Here is an 18259-nt window from a genome sequence, read left to right on the forward strand (position 1 = left end):
GGGTGTCCAATTGTGGAGGCAACAGGAACCAGGGGAGATGACCCTCGTAAAGGCGGATAGCGATACCGCAAGACAAGTCTTGAAGACCCATAGCCGAGTCATCACGATGCAGCTGATTGAGGGACGGCGTCGGGCATCTTCAATTGTCGCTTGAACTGATGAACCAACCAAGCGAACTGTGTGGATATCTCTGGATGAACTGAAAAGCAGCGTGTTCCGTTCTTCATCGTTGCTCATTTCAATCTATCTTCAGTCCCTCAAGCCTCTTTCAAACCTGATTACAAGATTCACTCCCAAGACTTTTTTATTGAAGCCATAATGATCCCTCCAGAGTCTTTCCTCTTCGTAAGCCCGCAAATGGGCGTTGGAAACGGCTCTGATGGCATACCCAACATGTCCAAAAAGAGTCAAGTGGATCTAATCCACCTCGACATTGAAGATGATGGAGAGTCAACGATGTCTCCAGGCTCTACAGTCTCTCCAGTCTCTTCTTCTTCGACTTTCACAGACTCGTTTTCTTCATCTCAGGCTTTCACTGCGTCCTCGGAAGCCGGAAGCACGTTAGATATACGCGCGCATATTGGCATCAACTCTGACGAAGTAAATGCCAAGTATGTCCGTATTCCAGACTTCTTCTCTTCGATTATGTCTGTGAAGCCCGTAATCAACGTTAAATACGAAAAGGTGAAAAAGGAGGCAGATAGTTGGATTGAAAAGTTAGTAAAGACTTTGAAGAGAATCATCTCCGAGCAATACTGACTGAGACTGGTCGCAGGATTCTCGGTCTCAGTGAAGCTCAAGCTCGAAGAAACATTCAGGCTAACTTCGCGTTCATGAATGCGATGTGGGTACCATACGCTGATGAAGAAGCATATCGAACGATGATCGATTGGAACAATTGGGTACGTCACACTTCGGATGAGGGATGATTCCATCGGATAACATTGGGCTAATGTAATCGTCAGGTGTTTGCATTCGACGACCGTGAGCGAACCATATCAATGTCCCTTCACCTGAGCCCGCTGACTGTTTACAGAGTTTGATGAAGGCCATCTGAAGGACGACCCTATCAAGGCAGTGGAGGAGCTGCATGCCACTTTTGCGGTGCTAGAAGACAGCCAAGCCCCAGTTCAGCACCATGACAACCCAATTAGATATGTTTTTCAGAGTGTTTGGGATCGGTTCAAAAAGGTATGCTTTCCAACTTGACATGGTCGCACTGTACTTTTCACTCAATAGTATGTTGCTGACAGTCGCGCTCTTACATGCAGAGGTCTACGAAAGGTATTGGATTCTTTGCAACATTGTTATGCTTTTCAGAATTAGGCCAAGAACCCAATTTTGCTAACACGAACATCATAGAGTTGCAGGAACGTTACAAAGCTTCCATCAAATACTACTTCTCCGGTCTGCTGAGTCAAGTTGAAGTTCAAACCTCCAAGTCCGCCATGGCTCTTACTGTCGAGGAGTACATGGGCTTCCGAAGAGGAACTATCGGATGTCAGCCATCTTATGTGTTGGTTGAGTGAGTGTCTTCCCGAAGGACAGATAAGTGAAGAGTGGGCTGACGGCACGATCTACAGATTTTGTCACGGCATAAACGTGCCTTCAAAGGTCATAGACCACGAGAGCTTGCAAAAATGTAGACGTATTTCGGCCGACCTAGTAATTCTGTAGGTTGGCACGGTAATGTTCTTCGGCTTTGTTGGCTAACTCTCACATAGTGTCAATGACATCCTATCATATCGCAAAGATTTGGTAAGTCGAGTGCGATTTTCAATTCCGACTAGCTGTTGACAATGACCCATGTAGGAACAAGGTGTACAGCACAACTTGATCGCATTGTTGAAATCTCAGGGGCACTCTACTCAGGAGGCCATTGATGAGATCGGAGACATGATCGATGAATGCTATCGGGATTGGTATCTGGCTCTATCGAAGATGCCAATCTGCGGAGAAAAGGTCGATCAGGAGGTCATTCGGTACCTCGATGGTTGTCGTGATGTCGCCCTTGGCAATCTTCACTGGAGGTTCGTATCTTGCTGAGCCTCAAGCACTTTTCACATCACTGAGTCACTGACCTTCACCACAGTTACGAGAGCGGACGGTACCTCGGTGATGAAGGCGCTTTAGTTAGACAAACACGAGTCTTGCGGTTGCCCGAAGCCTAAGATGCATTGCGATGGATAATTGATGCTCATATATAGTTAGAGCCTCAATAACAACATTCTTATGTTACCGAGACACTCACACTGTCGCATCGAGAAATAACTTCCTCGACTTGTGGCCGCGCAAGTGACGGTTCCGCGCAAGTGACGGTTCCGCGCAAGTGACGGTTCCGTCGCGTGATGTGTCATATGCCTCAGCTATCTGCTCTGCAAGCCTCGAGCGACCTTGTTCTCATTACGATGACCTTTGGAACCTTCTCTTGTGCAGAGCTTTCACTTCCTCATCCAGGCCGGGAATGGGACCCTGCACCGGAATACTCGGCGCAACATCATTGATAGGAAGTGGCTTGACCTTGGCACCCGCCTTCAACCCAAATTCCTCGAGCCAACCAGCAAACTGCGCACTCGAAGAGGCGTAGACAATGGGTCCAAGTCCAACCCATGCGTGGGCCGCAGCGCACATCGGGCAGTGTTCGCCGGAAGTGTACACCGCAGCCTTGGCCCGTTCCCCGGCGCTAAGGTTGAGTTGCGCCCATCGGGCGAGAGTGAATTCCGGATGTAGTGTCCCGTCGCGTTTTCCGTCTCCATTTTCGCCGGTATTAACACGATTGCGGTCTTCGCGAAGGATTTTGCCGTCTCCGCTCACGAGCACGGAGCCGAAGGGATCGTCGCCGGCTTCGAGGGCTTCTCTTGCAAGCTCGACGCAGCGTTGCAGTATTTTGGAATCTGGCGTGAGAGACATTTTGAGATCTCAAATGGAAGAGGAGTGAAGTAAAATATCAGAGTGATGATTGTGTTGATTGGAATGCTGAGATAAGTTGCGGGATGAGTTGACAAGCTAAGCATGATGATGTTGAAAGAGTTAACAATGCGGGATAATTCATGACGTAGTGGGGCGCGGGGCAACATTCTCCCAGAGCAAGTACGGCGCGGCTCTCATGTGAGAACGCGACGTCGTCTACTTTCCATTAGATAGATGACTTTCGATTGCCTTTGCACGCCACAAAGTTTCAGTCGTTCTGGTTCATCATGCCCATGTGTATCGTGAAACTATCATGGAGTCGGAAGGGACACAAGTACAACTCTCGATAGAAGACAGTCATTTCAGACCAAACTTCAGTGAGATTACAAGGAGAATTCTACCGTAAAGTTACCGCCAACAAGGAATGAGGCCTACAATACAAAATCGCACCCGGACCTTGACTAGAAACATCTACCCATGTAGCCCACATGCGAGATAATCGAAAAAGACAATCATCAACACACCGGAACAGCCGTGTCTGTGATTATTTTAGGCGGTGGCGCTTCCTTAGACTCACCATCTTGCGTAACCTTCCCGACAACCCTTTCGTACATATGGAGTCCAACGCCGAGGGCAATCTCCATCTCCCTCCACACCGTCTCGCCAGCTGACCAGCCGTGATCCTTCGGGATATAGGTGAGGTAATGATTGAACGTAGCCGTCACTTCCTCAGTAACCCGTTTACCCAAAGAGTCGTTCGGCCTAGCATGAACCAAAACGTCCAGGATGTACGTGGTGAGCGTCATCAGCCCGGCTTCAGACATGCTGTAGCCTGGAACTAACATCATGAAGGTACGTTCGCTGGCCATTCGAATCTTCCGCATCAAGTGCCACGCGTTGCGATGCATGGCTAGCCAGGGAAACCCAAACTCTGCCGCTTCGTCTAGGAGTCCGACCCCTAGGGAGGTGATGATATCGTAGGGAGGTGGGCTAGGTTTGGCGGGCTTTGCGGGCTTCTTTCGTTTCTGCGTCGACTTTTTGGAGCCTTTGTCCTGATTCTCACTCTCGGGTCCTTCTTGAGGGTGGTCAAACCACAAACCCTCCGGGCAATGGTCGAGGATGCGTAGGATGTCTTTAGCAGTGAAGTTTCCTGTCGAAGTCTCGCCTTTCTCGTTGCAGTACCTCTCGTAGAACATCATAGAAACAGTCGCTCCTTCAGAAATACGTCTTCGGTTTTTGAGTTCTTTGTACAACTTCGTCTGCGTCTTTGACCTTTTGAGCTGACTCATGTACACGCTCTTCAGGCCGGTTTGCATGAGAAAGCTCTTGATGTATCCGGTCGGGTCGCTTGGGGGGTTTCCCACGTAGAACTGGGACTTGCCGGCCAGTTCCATAATAAGCTCTATGTCCCACCACTTGGACTTGAGCAGACCTTCTTGGTACAAAGCATTGTAGAGATGCATGGTCGACATGACGGAAAGTGTGTCGTTTGCAAGGCAGATTCCAACTCGATATGTTGCTGCTCGGAAGGTATACATGACCAGACCAGCCATGACGGGGTCAGTCTTCATCAATCCCAAGCGTTCCAGAGCGGGATCCGCAATGGGCTTCTTGAGCCGCTGTTTCTCGACGAGAATGGGGTCGCGTGTCATTTTGGACATGCTCATTACCGTGCGTTGGAGAAGCGGGAAGCATCTGAGTGCCTTTGGGTCCATTCTTGTGCTCTGGTGGATGTACCACGCCTGTGTCATGAGCTCTTGCAGTGTCGACAACCCTCGCATAAACTGTACTCGGATGGACGGCAGGTTCTGTCCCATGACTCCATGAATGTCAATGAGAAGTTGGACTGCATACGCAAAGTAGAAGGGGATTTCCTTCCTCCGCATTGTTTCTCGGAACCCTCGCAAGACGCCATCATCCACTGGCCAGTCTGGGATGTAACGAATGATGAAGTTCATATCGTGAAGAACACCAGAGATCGCGTTCCGGTCAATGACAAAGTCACCATGTGTCCTTGCTAATCTGATCTTTGGACTGCCTTTTGTGACTAATGGTGGGTTGATGGCGCCTTGATCTTTTGGAAGGAGCTGCTGCAGCATGCTGTAAGCGTTGGTGCAGTCTAGGACGCCCGCAACGTACGCAATCTCCTCCTTTGTTGGCTTCTCTGGGAAACGAAGCAGGCCCTCCGAGTACTTTCGGATTTTCGTAGTTGTGAACGTGGCATTGTAGAGACAGATGACCCCGAACAGGCCCCCTGGCTGAGAATGAAGTACTGGCGCGACATCTTCGACAATGTTACGGGCAAGGTCGATGGCGGTGTTGGTGGCCAATGCAACGGACACGAGCTCGTGGCGTCCTTCTCGGAACTGTTGCCACATGTACCTGACCCTCTGACGCATTCCGTAAAGGTCTTTCCAAACCAGCTGCCACACGAACTGAGCATCCCAGCTCGACATCTCGCTCTCGGCCTCGAAGTTGGCATCGGTCTCCGACTTTGCTGGTCTCGTTGGTGGAGGTGCATCTGGGGCGTTGATGAACTGCGCGGACGGCTCAGACACAAGTAGCCCTTCAAATTTGTTGGCTGATGGCTGTGGCTTCTCGGCAGCATCGCTAGTTGAGGCTGCTGTGCTGGTTGGGGAAGCAGTTCGCTGAGCTGTCAAAACATGGCGTACTTGACACAAGACCCTGAGGAAGTAAAAGTGGGTGCTGTCGTCTTGAGCGTTGGTCGTGGCACCATGCTCAACCAATTGAGTGCTAAACTTGGCCCTGAGATCGATCACTCTATCAAGAGCGGCGGTGAGACTGTCCGGAGGGGTGATGGCTGGCTTCTGTGATGCTGCGAGGAACTGAGCCAGCGGTAGGAGATCCTTGACTGCGAGGATGTACCGTTTGCGAGGTTTCTTCTGCGATGACTTTGGTGCTTCCCTGGTTGACTTGCCCTTGTGTTGGCCGGTTGGCTTATCATCTTCAGGAGCCGAGTCAGCTTTGTCGTCTTTCGTGTCTCGAAGCCCTGATATGAGCTCTGCAGGACAACCGTACGCTCGTGCCGTGGTCGCGAGCCAAGTAGTGATGAAGTCCGTGTCCGTCTTGTACAACTGGTACACGCTAACAAGGGCTTCCGGGAGCATTGCGCTGGTTCGGGGTAAGTTGCGGACTCACACAACACATTGGCAGTTCTGTGTACTATTTGATACCGGAGGGACCAGATGTTGCAGTCTGCGCAGGAGAGAGTAGCACCTTTTGGATGAAATTCTTAATTGACGACCATCTGAGGCGACCAGCGCGAAAAAGCGGGCGGGCGCGGCACGGAAGCGAAAACCAACGGGAACTGTGCATGTTTGTTGGACCAACAGTGTTACGCCGCATGCAAACCCCGCTGAATTGATAAATGCCCCGGCATACGGCTCCTTGGAGAGCGCCTGATGAACCAATGGGATGTGTGCCACTCGGCGGATCACGTCCAACAATGCCCCATATGTTGGTGACCGGTTGGTGTTTGCGACTGTTCCCTGCTTTCGCATGTGCTCAACATCTCGAGGTGGGCGATGATGGTGATTGAGAGCTGTTGGAAGTTGAAAGCTATCCTTGCGTAGATATGCACAATGCTTAAAGTAATACGTATGCGATGTAGATCAAAATCCAGGAGGGGCGAACAGTTCAACTCTACTGCAACAACATAGTCTAAAGGTGACCTGAACACGACGAAGGTTGTGAAGTTGGAGAGCTTGTTCTAAGGCTGCAGCCTTGATCTATTACCCAAATGATTCAGCAGTCGGATGCCAATTATTGTAGGAGGTGGGCGGTAGCGTGTAGGTCCTAATCAAGACCGGATGTTGATGCATCGAAACGGCGTGGCAGCATAAGCAATTTATGCAGAGGAATTATTTTCATTATGCAGGTCAACCATCAAGGCAACTCCTACTTTATCTTGAGACAGATACCTACAGCAGATATCTGTAATCAGGAGACATATCTCCGAGCTCCATCTTCTCGTCTTCCGTCAACGATGACTCCGCCGCGGTGCGATCTCTGTGCTTGTTTGCAGACCAGCAGCCAATGGCATACACCAAACATGCAAGGCCGCTGAGGATAACGAAAGCGATACTGATGCTGTAGCCAGGGATGTACTTTGGCGCATCCTTCTTTAAGAAGGCGAACACAGCAATGATACCGCCGATGTTGCCGAAACCAACCTGCCAAGCACTGCCAATAGAACGTCGGTGGTGGCCACCCAAGTTCATGTTGAACCAACAAACAATACTAGAAGGCTAGAGTTAGCACACAGTTCTCAACACATCTACAGAGCATGTATTATGCGTTGGTTGGACTTACATTGGCATGGCGGTGTACGCGCCCATTGCGACAAGGAACAGCGCCGCATACTGCACAGACGTGTTGTTGTGAACGGAAATCAATATGGCGAATCCAGCGATTGCCACGCAGATAGCAAAGATTGCGAATCCGAAGCGGTGTCGCGTCTTGTCTGAGATAAAGGCAACAATCATCGAGAAGCCAAAAGCAACAACCCAGGGTGGCACGCTGTGCAGCTGCGTCTGGATGCTGTCGTATCCGTAGGTCTGGATGATTCCCGGTGCGAAGTAGGCATACCCGTACGCCGGAACGATGAGACCAAAGTACATGAAGCCTCCGACAATAACCTTGTAGTCCTTGAAGATGCGTCCGACGTCGCGGATGGTGATCTTACGCTCAACAGCAGAGCGGCCCTGGTCCGCGCGCAAGCGAGCCGAGACAAAGGCCTTCTCGTCTTCGCTGAGCCACTTCACGTCCTCTGGGAAGTCGGGCAGCCAGAAAAAGAAGAAGACGCTAACGACAACAGTCAGGAGGCCTTCGAGGATAAAGATCCAGCGCCAGCCGGCGTAGCCGCGGACGCCGCTCATCTTTCCGATCGCTGCAGCAAGGAGACCACCGAATGCGCCGGCGAGGGTGGTGCTGTTGAAGAAGAAGGAGTAGCGGCGCTGCGCTTCGTGGCGACGATACCACATGCCGATGAGGTAGAACGCTGGAAAAAGAGATGTCGGTCAGCTTTATGAACGCATGGGATTGACCAAGGGGCGATTGTTGGTCGCATACCTCCCGGAAACATGCCCGTCTCAAAAACACCAAGGAAGAAGCGCGTCGTGCAGAGGCCAGCATAGTTTTGCACAAAGCCCTGGAGCATGGTGACAAGGCCGAAGCCAAACATGTTGATGCTGAGCCAGACATGGGGCTTGAACTTCTTGAGGAGGATGTTGGAAGGGATCTCGAGGAGAATGTATGGCACGAAGAAGACGACGAGCGCGTTGTTGTACAGTGTGCCGTCCAGCTCGAGCTCTTTTGACAGTCCGAAGACATTGGCGTTGGCGATATTTACGCGATCTAGTGAGTTGCGTTTCTGGTCAGCATGGAGGCGATTGCAAAGGCTTCGGGCGATGGCTGCTGTCGAGTCGCGGCAGCATGAGAGCAGGGGAGAGCTTACCGAGGAAGGCCAGAAGGTACATGACACACAGGAATGGGATGACGCGGAAGTCGATCTTGGTGATGAGCTTCGACTCCGTCGTGTGAGGAGGGCATTCGATGGGGGCATCGTCGCCATAAACCGGTCGATCCAGGTCTGTCGCATGGTCAAGGGAGCGCGACGGCGACTCTGCGGCCTTGTTCTCCTTGTCGAACTGCATCTTGGGGATCAATTGGGCTCGATGGCTCTGCAGTGTTGGTAAGGTTGGCGAAAGTAGAACTCTCCAACCAGCAAGGACGACCTCAGACTCAAAACCCGGCAAGCAGAACAAGCAGAAACTTTAAGGGTGCAGCGAAGGAGAGACCAGACGGATCCGAAGATCTCTCAGGGTGGCCGTCAGCTTATATTTCGTCACCAATTCTTTTTCCTCCACGACCGTTTCTGTCTAGCAAGGTCACTCACTCACTCAATTACTTTTTTTCTCTTATGCGCCCGACCTCGGCGCGACGACTCACACCCACGAGTCCACGACAGGGTCGGTGATCCTCCCGACTCCACAGACTGTCCTCGAAAAGGACGGCACCAACGCGAGTCTAGGCCCGGGTTGGAATAGACCGGCAGCGGTAGCATCGAGCAGGGATGGGGGTTTGCAAAAGGGATTGATCATCCCTTGCTGCTTTGCTGGGGCTGCTTGGCTTCCTTGCCTGTCGCCCCAACCTCCCACCCGAACCCCGCGTTTCCTCTTGGTGCGAAGCAAGCAAGCGGCTTCCCAATAGTATGCACGTTTGTGCAGCCCTCTGAGGGCTAGAGCCACGCGGAACGGGCATCGGCGTCATGTGGGAAGCTGAATAATATTAACTGACGGCCGTCGACAAAAGACGGCCGTCGACAAAAGACGGCGTCTCGTATCCGAAGCGAACCTCTCATATGCCTGGGAGAGTCGGCATCCGTAAGCAAGCTCTTATTCTCCGGAAGGCTTTCGCGGGAGTTACCCGAGACTGAATTCGAGCTCACTCTGGGATCATCAAATCTTAAATTTTGCCCCGTTAATTCACAATCGTAGCTACACAACTCCACCCCGGCCCCGGGTCGGACTTGGCTCTGATCCACTCCGTCCGCCGATGCAGGAAGTGTGAGTAATATTGTCTGCTGCGTAGTCACACTTTGTCTTCCTCGTCAACTCTCTGAAGCGAATGTTTTGCCTGTTGGACTGAATATCAGGGTGCGACTGGAACGAGTGGTTAGGATGTTCTCGGTCTGATGGATGCTGCAGGTGGATGTAGGGTCATGCAGATGAGACAGAGACAACCGGACTTGGGAACCGAAGGCGGACGCCGCCGGATGCCCGGAGCTCTCCCCCACACACCTGCGTTTGGCTGAGAGCAACTTTGCGTCGAAAACGACAGTTCGCAATGTGGCGTTTTGGATCGCTTGTGCACATTTTCACAGAAGTTCCTGACAAGACACGCCTGGACACTTGGCTCTACCACTAACTAAATTACCCCGCAAACCTCAAGCCACGCGCCAGGAATGCAGCCTTCCCGTAGCTTCGCTGAAGTGTGGGGGTTTGAGGTATTCTCTCGGTTCCGGGACCTCGGTTTGCGTTTGAGGAAACTTCGCGGGTATGAGATGATCGGTTCGTCTCGGCTCCTAGAACGCGGATCAATTTGCGTCTAATGGAAGCTATGTCGGCGCAATTCCGCGCTCGGCTCACCGAGGAGATCGAATTTGAGCATCATGCTTCGTGCACTTAGGCTCTTCGACCTCAATAAAGCCACCAATCACGAATAGATTGCGTTGAAAATTCACTGCCCTTGAGCATGAAGCTTGCCTTGTAATCATAATGATCACAATGTTGCTAATTTGATTGACGAGAACTTCTATCCGACATGTCGTGGGTTCCAGTATGAGTTGAGTTGAGAAGTCTTCAAGCGGCCAGCGGCGCCGTTGTGTTGCAGTATTCCACTTTCTCCAGTGACCAAGGGCAGCAATGGGATGGCATCGGCATGTTTAGTTTTGTTATTTCAATGCGATTTACAAATGATCCGTAACTACAGGTAACGCCAGTGCTCCAATTGTTTCCCTTCCTTTTCTCCCTCATTTCATCTCGTCTAGACACGGCACAGAAGACATGGATGAACACAAGCCCAGCGTCTCATGCCCCCAAAGCCCACTTCAGATTGCGCCACCAAAAAGTTGGAGACAATACAGACAGCATGTAGGCTAGTCTGTCGAGAGTGCTAACCGCTAAACCAATGGCCATCGACTTCAACAAGAACGGGGGCTTCTCGTGCTCCTTGCGCCTCTTCTCGTAAGCCTCCTCCATGGCTTCCTTCGCTGGGATGCCCCATTTCTGCATCCATGGGTCGCCCATTAGCTCCTCTGCAGTCACTCTTTCTTCGGGCTTCCAGCGGAAGATTCTCTGCAGCATTGTTTTCAAATCCTGTAAATCCTCCTCTGGTACAATGTTTCTCTCTTCGGGGATTCTGTTCATGCCTCGGTCTTCAGGAATCTCCTTTAACACCTGTGATTCGATTGTGATGGCCTGCGGAGAAGGCTGAGGCACGACCTCCCCTTTCTCATTGTATACTGTGAGAGTCTTTATCGGCACACCTTGGTGGAGAAAGTTCAAGTCATCGCCGATGAGCTTTTCACGGTCTTCCCAGGCGTCCCACCACGCTGCTGGGGGCTTGCCCATCATCTTGGCCATTGTAGCAAAGACTTCATCGTGATTGGGAGTGTATGTAGCAAAGATGTCCATCCTTGCGTAAAGCTCGTAGATGAAGCATCCCAGCGCCCAAATATCAGCAGGATAGCTGATGGGGATTTTCAGCTTCTTGGCAATGATTGCTTCTGGGGCTCGATATTTCTCAGGTGTGTTGAGTTCATATCGTGTCTCTAGCTCCGGTTGCCATGACTCTCCAAAATCCTTGATTTGTGCTCGCGCCTCCGACAGCTCTAGATCATCGCAGCCCCGCGTGAGTCTCATCTTCCACAGCATGGATGGGGGCGCGTTCTTGGGCAAAGGATACTCTTCATGAAAATCGGTTGACTCCACACAGAGGTCAATGGGTAAAATGGTCGGTTTCCCGTACTTCGTGTAGATTTCTTCCACGGTCAGGGAAGCAAGCTCGCCGGCCGGCAAAGCCAGCATAACATTTCCTCCGTGGAGATCTACGCAATATCCCCATGGTTAGCCTTAAATATAATCATCATGTCTGTTCAAACTCGAGAACTTACCGCCATGCACAATACGCTTTGAGTGAATGTAGGCTACCCCGATCACCAGTTGTGCCGCCAGCGCTCGTGCAACCTGCGTAGAGAAAGTGAATCCTCTGAACTTGCTCTCTGATATCGTGGCACGTGTCGGCTCGCTCACGAGGCATTCGTGTGTCCCATTGGGTCCATGGTGAAGGAAGGCGCCGTCATAGCAGCCTATCATGCGATGGCCATCATGGATTGAGTCGCCATGCAGTACCTTGGAGATACCAGTCTCGTTTCCAGTCGGTAAATCTTCACTTTTAGGAATACAAATCTTGACAGCAACCTTCTTCCCTGTCCTGGAATTGTGTGCAAGCCAGACTGTCGAGAATGAGCCGTTTCCAAGTTTGTTTATGATAGTGTATTTGCCATCTTCAAGTTGATCGCCCAGTTTGACAGGATGAAACATGCCCTCTTCGTAGGCCATGTACGGCTCTTCAGGCTCTTCGTTATCCCAGTATTGGTACGAGAGATCATTCCGTTGGTCTTCTGTCAACGGCTGACGCTGTTGCTCGGCTACGGTAGCTTCAATACATTGTACAACGTCGTTTAAGATGACTGACACAACATTCCATACAGCTCATGGGTACACCACCGGCTCACAGGATTACAACCCGACGTCCTCAACCCTGGCTCACAGGTATCCACAGCGTGTCAACTACGTAGCCAAAAAATGGCTCACAACCTTGGCCGGCCGAACCTCTGAATGCTGATATCTACACAAGAGAATGGTATAGGGAAAAGGAACTGAATAAGCTACTCCAAGACGGTCAAGATCGGTTTGAGCCGACCCCCATAACTGCGGCTGAGTTCTCTCGGATTCTCAAAGCATTGGCCTCCCAGGTGACACAGCAAGCCAATGAAGGACAACTTTCGAGGAATACACCTACTGTAACTAGAAGAAGATGAGGTCGAAATGAAAGTAAGTGGTCCAATTAGGTAAGAAATGGTTGACATTGAGGCCGAAGTTGAGGCGGGGATAGTAAGCGCAGACAGTAGACGAAGAGCATCTGAGTATTGTGGTTCTTGATTCATCTGGACTTTTTACTGCGACGGATTTCTTTCCAATCTAGACTCAATCCTTACAAAGGCTGCATGCCTTATCATGGGAGCATGTGTTGTAAAGCATATCTAATCTCTAAATCAGCCCCATCCAGCCTGCTGGCCTAGCGTTTCTTGCAGCCTTTACTAGAACAACCACCATAATCTTGTCTCGGGCAACTGAGGCCAGCGTCAAGTCTATGTCATGTCTTGTGGGAGGTTTTGAAGTTTCCGTCCTGAACTTGAATGAGAATACTACCTCTCCCTCTACCGACTGAGACCGTCTCTGTATGTCGATGTAACTTGGATGAAGTGTTTGTGCATCAACGGTAACATCAACTTCTGGCAAATTATCGATTGGCGCGCTCACTGTCACGGATCCTTCGACAAGGATATAGGCCAACAGCGATTTGGTGTCGCCATTCGCTGGCACCGCAGTGAACGTGTTTATACTCAGTTTTGGCCTTCGCGATTTGTATTTCTCGCTGTTTGAAAGTCGAATAATATCAGAATCGAGATATGGCGTATACAGCGGAGGGATTCGGTGTTTTGTTTTGGTCTCGAAAACGTTCGCCCATCTCAGGAGCTCGACATCATCGTAAGCTCTGCCAGCGAACGTGAGGTTCATCGGCACATGCTTGTCTCCCAAGATGCCCATTGGAACTGAGACTGTAGGAATGCCGAGATGTCGAATGGCTCTGTTCCCGTTGCTGTAGTGGACGCCGTTTTGCCAAGCCAGCGATGCCCCCTCAAAGTCCGAGTCTGCGTTAGCAGGTCCGACATCGCCGGCAGCGGGAAAAACAACGCAATCGCACCCGATTTCCGTGAGCCAGTCCTCAAGCAGAACCTTTCGCATGCCTTCAAGAGCTTTTAAAGCTTGATCCAGACCTTCTACATCAAGAATAGTCCCTTTGTTGGCGTATTCGGCCAGCCGGTGGTACTGGATTGCGTTGGGCGTCTCGAAGTGTTGTAGTTCCGGCTCCGTCCTCATACTCTCTGGGTAGATCCTCGACGTGTCCACTGCAGAGATATCCGGGAGCTTTGAATCATTGAAGTCTTGTATGAAGTTGTTCCAAGCGTGTGCTACTAAAGCTCCTCTCTCAGTAGCATGCCAGTCCGCCAGCCTTCGAGGACAGCTTTCCGGCAGAAGGTTGTCATTTTCGTAAGCTGTCAAGGCCGGAAAATCGGAAACCATCACTATCTTCGCCCCAAGCGACTCAAGATCCTTTCGTGCTTGCTTCCAAAGTTCAATAACTGCCGGACTCGTCTGAATAGGCTTTGCTCCTTCAGGTACCGGTCCACCAAGGAAGATCTCTGGCACAGCAACAACCAGTCCAGACAACGAATCAGACGAGACAAGGTCTTTGAAGCTCTCAGGCCGGTCCTTCCAAGGTTGCGGTAATTGGACGCTTCTCTGCTCTCGCCAGAGATCGCCTTTGGCAACTGGATCTGGTGCAGTAATGACATCCAGGAGAGTCAACATATCCTTCATGCTTCTTGTATGAGGCACTGGTACGTCGCATGTTGGATACAAAGGCCAACTGCCGCGATTTGACAGAAAGGTCCTCGAGGGAGTGTAAGCGATAAGCGCATTATTGGAAGCAGGCGATCTGCCGGATGAGACGGTCTCGCCCCCAAGCCCAAAAGCTGCGAACGATGCTGCTGTGGAAACAGCCGATCCGTTGGATGAACCTGAAGCAAATGCCGCAGCCAGATAGTCTGGGTTGTAAGGATTCTCGGCCCTTCCCCAGATGCCCCGCTGCATACCGCCGCAGGCCATGGCAGGCATGTTTGTCCGTCCAATGAGCACCCCGCCAGCATCTTGAATGAGCTTCACAAGAAAAGCGTCTTCGTTGGAAATCAAATGTTCGAAAGCAGGAGATCCTGCAGCGGCAACCATGCCTTTGACTTTGTAGCTGTCTTTAACCGTATAAGGTATTCCCTCGAGGGGCCTGACTTTCTCGCCAGATGCCCTTCGGTCATCAGACTTGGCAGCTTGTTCGAAAAGGTCATTGTTAAGGATCGGAATCGAATTCAGGGCAAGGCCTCGACAGTCGTAAGTGCTGATGCGGCGAAGCAAACGCGCTACAAGCTCGACGCTGGTAATTGAACCGCTCTTCAAAGCATTCCGTAAATCTTCGATTGAGGCTTCGACGATATTGAGCACAGCCATGATTGCTGGTAGGATGACGATGAAGATGACGAGAATGGTATAGAAGACAAAGACCTGTCCAAAGAGGATGAAGATAGATACACCTCACGTTGTACCGAGCTTAAAGTCCGCGATAGACTTACATTCCCCTATCTGGTCGGCAGGTTGTCTCCAGTTTTGATATGCGGGTGCCGATAGGCCAGCCGGATGAACACGGGGTTTGCGACCTTGTCCTAAGTCGTTGCGGCGGTTTACAAGTGGATGTTCTCAGCCAGCCGATATTCCCCCACTCGCGAAATCCCGCACGTTAGCCAAAGTCCGTTGTGGGATTACTCAATCGGACCTTTGCCGATGGGTAGGATGATGATCCTCTCACTACCACCTTCCTGAACGTGGCATAGAGCCCATGCCCATAATTGTGTTGAACGCCCAGATGGCTTCATCAGCTCAAAGTACCATGTCAATCCAACTGACTTGTGCGATATGAGAATATTGAAAGACTTTAAGAGATGGGTCTAGTCCTACAATTGGGAAATTCTATCGAACGATCAATGATTTGTGGTTGGCTTTCTCTACTAGTCGTGGTAGGTCTACAGCAGGACTACTTTAAGTGAAAAATCGAAACTTTGGCGATTTCTCGCCGTCATGCAACTCTGATGTATCAACATCCTGAGCTTGAAGGTTGACTCCCTGGGCCTTGTTCCTCCGCCGATTCTCCAATTTCATCCAGCCGCCGAGGATCAATGCCGATGCCATTGCCAACACGTTGCAGCAACAAGTAACAATGAGAGTAGGAATGTACTTGGGTGCATATTCGGTCCGGAACGTTGCAGCCGATAAAATTCCAGCAAAGTTGCCTAGACCTACGAGCAAACCTGTTGTGGCAGCGCGGCTATTCTCATTCAAATTATTGTTATTGTGCCATGACTGAACCAGGCATGAAGGTGTATAGGCCCCTGCAGCCATGAGAAAGCAGGCAAAGTAAGCCAATTCTCGGTTTTCCAAAACATCGATGGCGATGAGAATGACCATGCCCACCAAGGAGGTTGCCAAGGCACCGACGATGTGAAAGGTCCGTTCGTGGAAGTAGTCGGAGGAGTATGCTGTCGCGAGGAGTATCACAAAACCGACAGCGTTAGGGGCTACGGTCCAGAGATTTGTTTTGACGACACTGTAGCCGAGACGCTGTACGATCTGCGGCAAAAAGTTGGATGTCGTGGCAAAAGCAACAGGATAGTTGAAAGCGATGGAAAGCCAGAAAACAAACTTCCAATCCTTCCATAGCGTGAAACACTCTTTCCAGTCAAACTTCGTGTCCACTTTGTTGGAACCATCGCGGAGGGTCCTGGCTAAAGCCGCGGCCTTCTCTCTGTCGTTGAGAAACCAGGCGGTTGCCGGAGAAGCTGGCAGCCACCAAAAGGCTACGACACCGACGAGTACGGTCAGGACACCTTCAATGAGCATGAGCCATTGCCAGCCTTGGAGTTTGGTGCCTTCGATCTGGAAAACACCGTAGGAAATGAGGCCGCTAAAGGCCGCGGCAAGAAGAGCGCTGCCGAAAAAGATGGCGACACGAAAGCCGAGCTCGGATCGCTTGTAGAATAATGTGAAGTAGAAAACTACGCCGGCGAAGAAGCCGGCTTCGCATGCGCCGAGAATCAGGCGGAGTACCAGGATCCCAGCGAAGTTCTTTGATGCGATTTGAACGGTTGCAATTCCGCCCCAGACCACCATCAACGTAGGCAAGACCCATCTTGCGGAGAATTTTTTTGTGAGGAGATTAAGAGGAAGATCTAGTGTTCCGAAAGGGATGTAGAAGAGAAGAATGAGTAGACTGTACTCATTTCCTTTGAAGTTGAGGTCTTTCTCAATCCCGTCGGTTTTGGCGTTGCCCAAGTTGGAGCGGTCGACCGCATTGAAAAAGTACATGAGAGAAAGATACGGCAATAGATAGAAGTCGAGCTTCCTCACTAAAAGCGGCATAATGTCAGCGTCAATACGAAGAAAGATGTCTTTGACAAGAGCTTACCATACGATCGTTCTCCTTCCGGGTCAACGACCACACTGCTGCCATTTTGGGCGGAGTGCAGTGAAGAGGCGGCCTCGACATCATCAGAAGATCCGCGCTTGAGGTCCTCGTCGGACTTAATTGGCACTTTGCTTTCGGTCGCCATTGTTGCCGATATTTGACGGTGGACCCAATGTGTTTCTCAAGTGCGATGGTGCCCCTGCCGTCTCTTGGTGTGTGCAATACGTCCAGTAAGACCACATACCAACGGAGATGGACTTCAAATTGCTTAATGGAAGGCTTGATATAAGGTACGCATCTTCACCCACTCTTGCGCCGAGAATGGGGGTGATTATGCATCCTGCAGCTCAATGGGGGCGCCCTTGTGATTGGAGCAAGCATCGGGGAAAGTTGCGTATCAGCCATATCTTATCTTAAGCGTGCAACACGTTATACCTTATCAGATTCGCAGATTCAGGTTGCACCAACAACTCCGGCATCGTTAGCCGATACGCCCTACTACTACCCGAAGGATCAATACTACATCAATTGTCTACATGTACGCTTATTGCCGATCACTCACTTATCTTGTCTCACGATATTAGTCACCGATACCCATTCCGATACCAATAGTGCGGGTGTGGCTTGATGAGCTACTCGGGAATTCAGAGTATCATACCTACAAATGTGAGTTTCACGAGATGACGACATTTGGTCGTAAAGGTTCCTTTAAGCGGCTGGTTCAAGCATTTACTTGATGAGGCAAGAACCTGCACAAGAGAAATAGACTACAGGCATCAGTGCAGGACTTAGACGAATGAAGGAGCTCAAATTAATCAGGTCTGATTCCCTGTTTTAATGATACGGTTAGCTTGGGGGTAGATGCGATCTCAAACTAGTCCGAGTATTTTGCTGGAAACTACTTGCAAGTAGGTCCTTATGTATGCAGAGTTTGCATCATTACAGCGTATGGTTTGAATACTTTCGCTTTGGCCACTCCTTCCATGGAACTTTGTCTTCAGCTAGCAAAGGCAACATCGCTAGAAGCGTTGTTCGGTGACTCTGAAAGATTCGCTAAGGTACTCGACAAACTACTTATCGTTGCTGTCTACTCTGTCGCAGAATATTCTCAAGTACCTAAGTATGACCGATATATTGCTAGGCACTGTCACCTCATACGGCCTGCTCCAGTCTTGTGGTAAAGTTGGCGCTCTTGAAGCCTTTCCTACAAAAACAAAATCACTCTAGTGCGCTACCAACTGCCATCTACCATCTACAGAACGGTCCGAGTCACTTTTGGAGACCTTCTTTTGTAAATCACAACCTTGGGCGTCCATAATAATAATCACATGCTACTTATGCATTTAACACTCACGGTAGGGCTCATCTGACCGACGCACGACACGTAGATCGCAGAAATGTATGATCCCAA

At 50.6% G+C, this 18259-nt stretch overlaps 7 protein-coding genes across 7 annotated transcripts; 1 reads left to right on the forward strand and 6 right to left on the reverse strand.

Annotated features, from left to right (window-relative positions):
• Nucleotides 1–456: 456 nt before the first annotated feature.
• Nucleotides 457–2171, forward strand: BDZ83DRAFT_589620 (Presilphiperfolan-8-beta-ol synthase; the record flags this gene model as incomplete). Its single annotated transcript, XM_060506251.1, has 9 exons — nt 457–716; nt 776–902; nt 966–984; nt 1037–1191; nt 1365–1525; nt 1584–1673; nt 1725–1758; nt 1813–2030; nt 2093–2171. The coding sequence occupies 9 exons, from the start codon at nt 457–459 to the stop codon at nt 2169–2171; spliced, it is 1143 nt and encodes a 380-aa protein (XP_060359607.1).
• On the reverse strand, nt 2161–2998 carry BDZ83DRAFT_637886 (cytidine deaminase-like protein). The gene has a single exon (XM_060509333.1). The coding sequence runs from the start codon at nt 2908–2910 to the stop codon at nt 2404–2406; it is 507 nt and encodes a 168-aa protein (XP_060359608.1). The 5' UTR covers nt 2911–2998; the 3' UTR covers nt 2161–2403.
• Nucleotides 2999–3782: 784 nt separating this feature from the next.
• Nucleotides 3783–6038, reverse strand: BDZ83DRAFT_535169 (uncharacterized protein; the record flags this gene model as incomplete). Its single annotated transcript, XM_060503348.1, has 1 exon — nt 3783–6038. A coding segment is annotated over one exon (2256 nt), but the record flags the coding sequence as incomplete, so codon positions are not given.
• An 813-nt stretch (nt 6039–6851) lies between these two features.
• On the reverse strand, nt 6852–8585 carry BDZ83DRAFT_756864 (major facilitator superfamily transporter; the record flags this gene model as incomplete). The annotated part of the gene is made up of 4 exons (XM_060514813.1): nt 6852–7170; nt 7243–7930; nt 8002–8286; nt 8387–8585. The coding sequence occupies 4 exons, from the start codon at nt 8583–8585 to the stop codon at nt 6852–6854; spliced, it is 1491 nt and encodes a 496-aa protein (XP_060359610.1).
• A 1935-nt stretch (nt 8586–10520) lies between these two features.
• Nucleotides 10521–12053, reverse strand: BDZ83DRAFT_589580 (kinase-like domain-containing protein; the record flags this gene model as incomplete). Its single annotated transcript, XM_060506247.1, has 2 exons — nt 10521–11539; nt 11606–12053. The coding sequence occupies 2 exons, from the start codon at nt 12051–12053 to the stop codon at nt 10521–10523; spliced, it is 1467 nt and encodes a 488-aa protein (XP_060359611.1).
• A 711-nt stretch (nt 12054–12764) lies between these two features.
• On the reverse strand, nt 12765–14840 carry BDZ83DRAFT_589588 (amidase signature domain-containing protein; the record flags this gene model as incomplete). The annotated part of the gene is made up of 1 exon (XM_060506248.1): nt 12765–14840. One exon carries the CDS (start codon nt 14838–14840, stop codon nt 12765–12767), a length of 2076 nt encoding a protein of 691 aa, XP_060359612.1.
• A 530-nt stretch (nt 14841–15370) lies between these two features.
• BDZ83DRAFT_734769 (major facilitator superfamily domain-containing protein) lies at nt 15371–16993 on the reverse strand (the record flags this gene model as incomplete). The annotated part of the gene is made up of 2 exons (XM_060512953.1): nt 15371–16789; nt 16849–16993. 2 exons carry the CDS (start codon nt 16991–16993, stop codon nt 15426–15428), a joined length of 1509 nt encoding a protein of 502 aa, XP_060359613.1. The 3' UTR covers nt 15371–15425.
• Nucleotides 16994–18259: the final 1266 nt, after the last annotated feature.

Source organism: Colletotrichum acutatum (genome assembly GCF_030867785.1).
Source record: "Colletotrichum acutatum strain CBS 112980 chromosome Unknown BDZ83scaffold_141, whole genome shotgun sequence".
Lineage (NCBI taxonomy): Eukaryota > Fungi > Ascomycota > Sordariomycetes > Glomerellales > Glomerellaceae > Colletotrichum > Colletotrichum acutatum.

What these genes read in the sequence shown, in the direction of transcription:
- BDZ83DRAFT_637886 (XM_060509333.1), bottom strand. Translation starts at nt 2,910, where the DNA reads ATGTCTCTCACGCCAGATTCCAAAATACTGCAACGCTGCGTCGAGCTT.